A 6,239-nucleotide genomic window follows, 5' to 3' on the forward strand; every position below is an offset into this window, starting at 1 on the left:
TGTACAGCAAATTAAACCTAGTCAAAAACAGATTAAAAAATCTGTAAGAGTGAAAGTCAACTGTTGGAATTGGCCCATTTTTGAGGAGTGAAACTGGAAAAATTGAAATTAAATCAAAATTCATAATGAGCACCTTCAGTAAATGTAAAGGCAGGATCAATAGAAAAATAGTTAATTGTTGGATGCCACACCCACGTCATTTAATGCTAATATTTGGCGGCTTTGTGTCCTAATCCACTCCCACCAGACGAGAATGGACAGAGAAACTCAATTCATTTGCAGCACAGGCTGTTGTTAATAAAGCTGGAATTGCCAGCTTTCCAGGAAAGGCCATGTACTGTATTTACAGCTACTTAGTAGAAGAACCATTAGATGCATTGCCTTGTGATTGGTCAGAATTCCCCAGGCAAGGATACAGACCGTGGAGGACGAGCAGGGATCAAGTTCCCTCTCAGATCACTTGATTTAGATTACAGAGAAAGATTATTGTGGAGTTATTGATTAGTAATGCCAAAGAGCTTTAAAAATCCCTTTCCTGGTTGACAACTGAGGGCAGTTTACAAGGACGAGTTAAACCTGACGAAACACAGCCGTTCCCACAATATCACCCACCAACCCACTCACAAATTGAAGAAAGTATTATTGAGTATAATCATTTTAAAACCATTAACAGCAATCTGCTTGTGTGCCGTGGGGGATGTCCTCACAAACACAACAAAACAGAGAGAAAGAGTCACACACATGGAGAGAAGAGCATGAAGCTGCAATCGGCATTGTGTAAAATGTAGCAGACATTTGGTTTTATTTACTACAGTATAAATGCCGTGCTTTAGTTTCTGTCCATGTGCACAGACTGAGTCTTCATGTGTTCATGTGTCTGCCAGGGAAATTTTCTTGGTATCCTCTAGATGGAGTAGCTTCATAAACTTTCCCCGGCCTCACTGAGAGTGAGTGTTGCTCAACTCCATTTCACAGCTGGTTTGATTATTGTCCTAAAGGCATAAGAGCCCACGTTTAACACAAACACTGTGTTTTCAGACCTCCAGTTTTCCGGGGCTGCAGCACGCTGCAACGTGTAGTCTCTCTTATCACTCTGTACAGGAATGTACACGCAGCCTTACATTCATAAGACAACACACACACACACACACACACATACACTGTATAATTCACATCCACTGAGCTCTCACTCAGACATACTCCAAGCGAGACTGTCCTCACATTTGATAGATCAGAATTTTTCAAGTGTCAGCTGGGTGAAAACTTATGCCACTGAACAAATAAAATCTACACCAGCATAAGTCTAATATATATTTGATGTCTGTTGGTCTGTGGTCTCTTTGTAAACTGCTCACTCCCCTGCACCAAAACCCAAAGTGAAAATCAGCCGTTTTCCATCACACAGGAGTTGCTGATCCAACGCTTCCTCCATCATAAAGTCCAAATGCGTCATTTTGTTTGTTGAAATCCTCTGGTCCGCATTAACTGTGATTCATTTAACACCAAAACTATCAAAAACTAAACTCAGACACGGTCAAACAGCAGCTCGTCACCATACTGAAGTGGATTATATTTGGATAATTGGACAAAGACTTCTATAATATAGAGAAGGTTCTGAGTTGAAATAGCTGTCGCTATATGCCTTCCTGAAGGGAATCTCCAACACAACACTAGAGAGCCAGACCTGGTGTTCTGGTCCTGTCAAAATATAATGCACCTTTAAAGCAGATTAGTTTCATATCTTAATAAAGATCTTGAATGAACCGATTTTTCTTGAAAGGATAGAAATTCATGACACTTTCTTGAACAAAGCTGACATGTGACATGTCCGCTAACTGCACCATAATGTAAATAAAGAAGAACTGTGTTAATTATTATTATTATTAAGAACACAATAAAGGTTTTCTTTCCCTTAAATTATACAGTTTTTATGGGTTTTTTTAATGTGTAGTACTCAGAGATGGACTAACGGTGAACTTAGTGTAAGTTTTGGTTATGTACTGTATATACTGTAAAGTTTTAATAAATGCCGCACTATTGAAATACTGTATGCTGATTTTTCTGAATTCACTTTTTTTTTCTCTATCAACAGCTGAGGTCATGTGACAACCCACAGTCATATCACCCACTCCCGTTTCGAGGGTAGGTTTCAGACACTTCCACGTTGGCTTCACAGACTTCATAAATACAGCCCATGATAGAGGGAAGTAAGAAATACAACAAACAGTATCACTTGCTGTATATTTGTGGAAGATTCCACTGATAAAAAGAGTTGCATTACTCATCACAATTAAGCATGCACATCAGAAAAGGTAATTGTTACACCCAATGCCTAATAATAATGATAAATTAAAAAAACAGTAACAGATGTATGAACATAATGTATGCAAGTCATTTTGAGGACCTTACACAGCTCATAGCTCTAAATCATGAAAATGTATGTCAATATTAACCCTGGTCTTTCATTCTCTGAAGCCTTTTCTTTGGTTTTAGATCACACTTTAAGTGACCTTCTGTCTATGACTTAGTGCGAGTGGAACTTTGTGACATGCTTATCATATACATGACATCCTGAGCTCAGATCGTTCAGAAAACCTAAGCGGTAAACAGCAAAGCAATGTCATACTGGGGTCTAGTGTTTCCGACAGCACTTAAACGCAGCCCTAAGTAACCAAGTTGCACAACATCCTGTGATGCAGAATGTTGCATATTGGCCCGTAAATGCCACACATGGTGTTTATAAAAACCAGGATCACATTTCAGACCAGGATGTAATCAGGTCCTGGTCTGCACTCTTGTGTGTACTGAGTCTTTGTGTGACTCAGACGCTGCTCGGTTGACACTGGCGAGGAACTGGCACAGAGTCAGCAGCTTCTTACTGTGTTTTGCCTCTGGTATCCACTGGCAACCTTTCAAGTCAAATCCCTCTTTCTATGACAGACAGAGAAAATAAATCTCTCCCAGCCTCTTTGTCACTTTGATTTTACTTTCTTTAACTGACCTATGACCCTTAGTTTAATTAGTATGTTGTGCTGCTGGCGGGGTTCTGTCACAGGGGACATCTGTATTCTTTTTGTTATCTTTTATAAGCAAAACTAACATCACATCAACTCTGTAAAGCTTTTCATTTACATCTAACCTACACTTATGAATCCAATATTTTCAATGAACACATTCATAAAAATGTCATAAAGTTCAGCTCTGTTTTGACATTATTCAGGCTGCTTTATGTTCAATCCATGCATTATTTTCAGACTAAAGAGACCCTGTTAACTCAGGGTTTTATTGGCCTCCCACTCATGTGTGTTCAAGTGTCAAGCACCATTGTCCCATTGTCACCCTGTGCTATCTGAGTGAGCAATGTGCAGTGAAACCATTACAAATGGTCGAGAATAGAGTTGTGGTCTTCAATCCGTCTACAAGGACACATGGCTGTTTCTTGACTTCTAATGACGACTGTTTTTTTCTGACAGAATCAAATTAAAATCTTTAATTCTTACCAACAGAGCAGCTCATTGGGGTGAGCTGATTTGTTTATCTCTATAATTTTGTAAGGCCTTTCTATGTAAAGTGCCAATGTATGTTGTGATTTGGTGCTACACAAATAGATGTGATTTATTTCAAAATTTCTTCACCCTACATCAGTGTCTGGTCTTTGGGGGAATTTTCCTAGTATCTAAACCTCTGAACATTAAAATGCTCCAAAGACTCTTTAAAGACTATATACACCTTATTCTGTTCAATCTGAAATACATTTATTTTTATTCACCACTCAAAAGTGGGGCGTTTTTCTCTATTTTCAAGAACCCCAGGAGTTTGACTCACCAATGTGTTTCTGCCAAAGCCAGTTGAAGTCCCTCTGTTGCTCACACATGAGCTGCATTTAGACACAACTCATAATATGAAGTACGAAGGCTGCAGGAGTGATGACTGAGGATTGTGAATTGTTGCATTATTATTTTTACCATGCAATAATGCTGTCAGTTGCAAAAGGACAGATAATAGCTAATTTGGTACACTTAGTTTTCCAAAATGTAAATAATTGTGGATTACGGTGCCATAAAATAGGCCTCTATGGCTTTGGGGAACTTTCAGTTAAAAGTTTGGTCAGCACTGTCAGCTGTGTGTGTCTTCCATGTCCAATCAAGTGAACTCACCACAGGTGAACTCCACTTAAGATGTGGAAAACCGTTTTGAGGATAATCATGAAACATTGCAAAGTGTCTGAATACTTATGTCGATCATATGTAGACAGACAGACAGAACACAAAATCATGATTTTGGTACAAAATCAGACAGATATTTATTGAAGCAAACATCGAGAAAGTAAGAACAAACAAGCGCGAACCTAAAACCAGGCTCAATAAATAAATGCAAAAAAGGATTAAAGTATATTTACAGTGTTTACACACAGCAAGTCCTTTACAACAACTGTTCCTCTCTTGCTGTATGTTGTTGAGACACATCCACCACCAGAGGGGGCTACACAGCAGCTTGTGCAGCCAAGCCTCCGGATACCATTCATACTTCATTTTTTTGCATTAAAGCAAAATTAATAGGTTCTAATGATCGCATTGTAGGATGTTTTATTATCTACCATTCACTTTTCAAACAGAAGCTTATGTCAGCGAGGAATATGAGAGAAATTTATACGTTTGATATTGTAATGTAAAGAGTTTATGATTTGAACTTTCAAATAATAAAAATGTTTTTGATTGAGTATTGTGAGATTCAGTGATTTTCATGTGCTATTGAACATGAGAAATGACAAAACAATTGCTTAATTTCTTGTACAATTCAGTTCTACTGTATCATTGACTGATTGAATGTGAGCATAAGGGTTTGCTCAGAAAGGCTTGTCTCTTCCAGGCAGCCAGTGAGGCCTCTGTGTTTGCCAACATGCTAAAAACATTCAACAGCACCTGGAGGAATCTTTAGATTTGGTGGCAGGACAGTCTGTCTGTAAAGCTTTAAAGTGTGTGCATGTTGCACAACCCATTGGTGTGGCAGGAGAAGTTCCCTAATAAATAAGTCAAGTCACTGCAGGGTCAACCCTTTTGTCTTTAAGAAGCATGCAGCCGGGTGGCCATGCTTCGACAGATGGGTCTTTGAGTATTGGTGAGGGTCTCAGTGATGGCCCCATTTTTATGAGTCAGCTCCTTCTCTTCTTTCTTCTCCACCTCGTCATCTTCTTCCTGACCTTTCGCTGTGTGCTGCGTCTCAGCCTGAACAGTTCTCTGTTCAAACATGAGGAGCAGATCTGCATCCAGCGGCTGACCAGCAGAGAAGGGGTGACACACGCTCTCGACCAACCCGATAATCGACCCCAGCACAGCAATCACGGTGCCCAGCAGGTAGATCTTCAGCATACCCCGTCTGGGTTTCTGACTCAGCATCTCTTTAGCAAAGGGGATGAACTCCTGCATGGTCTCCATCTTCACAGGCTATGTTACAAGAGAAGAAAACGTGAATTCATATTTAAAATTACATAACAGTAAAGCAAAGCTGCAGTGCATAACTTTTATCATTGTGATGTTATTATTCTGCCTCTGTCAAGCAATACTATCAAACATGACGAGGGTGCAAGAAGCAGAAATATGAACGAAACGAAACCTAAGCATAAAATCTAAAATACGTTTAAGATGAAATACAACAAAACAGCTACTAGAAATACACTACAACAAAAACAATTGTCATTTACTCTGTTTTACATGCAGTATAGTCTTTTAAAAACTAATGTTTCAAAAGTAAAACAAAATAAAAATACCTTACCTTGACAAGGTTTAATGTTTGTTCCAGTCACAAAGGCTTTAAACAAATCCAGCTTCTAGTTTGCAGCAGCACACACCTTTAACTGGATCCTGAGCGTGGCCATTTAAAGCCTCACTCTCTCCACCCTCACTGTGACCACTGCTGAATATTCATGAAGTGTGGAGCCAGCACACAAAAAAAAACTTTGATCCAATGTGTGGAAGTTTACTGCTGTGATTACAGCAGCTTACTGTGAGAACATGAGGGTGCTTTTGATACAAAAACTCACGTTTAAAGACAAGGCCATGTTGTATCACAGTAGTCATTCAGTGGTTTCAATTTGAAGAGAGGAAGCACATATGTATATTTAAAGAAGGATTAAAAGGAAATACAACTTAGAGCAAGGTCATAGGATAAAATATTAACAACAGAAACAGATTTGATGTGTAACCAGGACAATACGGTTATTGAGATACTGGTTTATGTTA

At 39.0% G+C, this 6,239-nt stretch overlaps 1 protein-coding gene across 1 annotated transcript; it reads right to left on the bottom strand.

Annotated features, from left to right (window-relative positions):
• Window positions 1-4,443: 4,443 nt before the first annotated feature.
• Window positions 4,444-5,875, bottom strand: LOC310929378 (G0/G1 switch protein 2-like). Its single transcript, XM_083892116.1, has 2 exons — window positions 5,773-5,875; window positions 4,444-5,444 (listed from the first exon to the last, which is right to left on the bottom strand). The coding sequence occupies exon 2, from the start codon at window positions 5,433-5,435 to the stop codon at window positions 5,064-5,066; it is 372 nt and encodes a 123-aa protein (XP_083748242.1). The 5' UTR covers window positions 5,436-5,444; window positions 5,773-5,875; the 3' UTR covers window positions 4,444-5,063.
• Between the last annotated feature and the right edge of the window lie 364 nt (window positions 5,876-6,239).

Source organism: Microchirus variegatus, assembly GCF_963457635.1.
Source record: "Microchirus variegatus genome assembly, chromosome: 7".
Lineage (NCBI taxonomy): Eukaryota > Metazoa > Chordata > Actinopteri > Pleuronectiformes > Soleidae > Microchirus > Microchirus variegatus.

Coding starts and splice junctions, on each gene's coding strand:
- LOC310929378 (XM_083892116.1), bottom strand. CDS start 5,435: ATGGAGACCATGCAGGAGTTCATCCCCTTTGCTAAAGAGATGCTGAGT.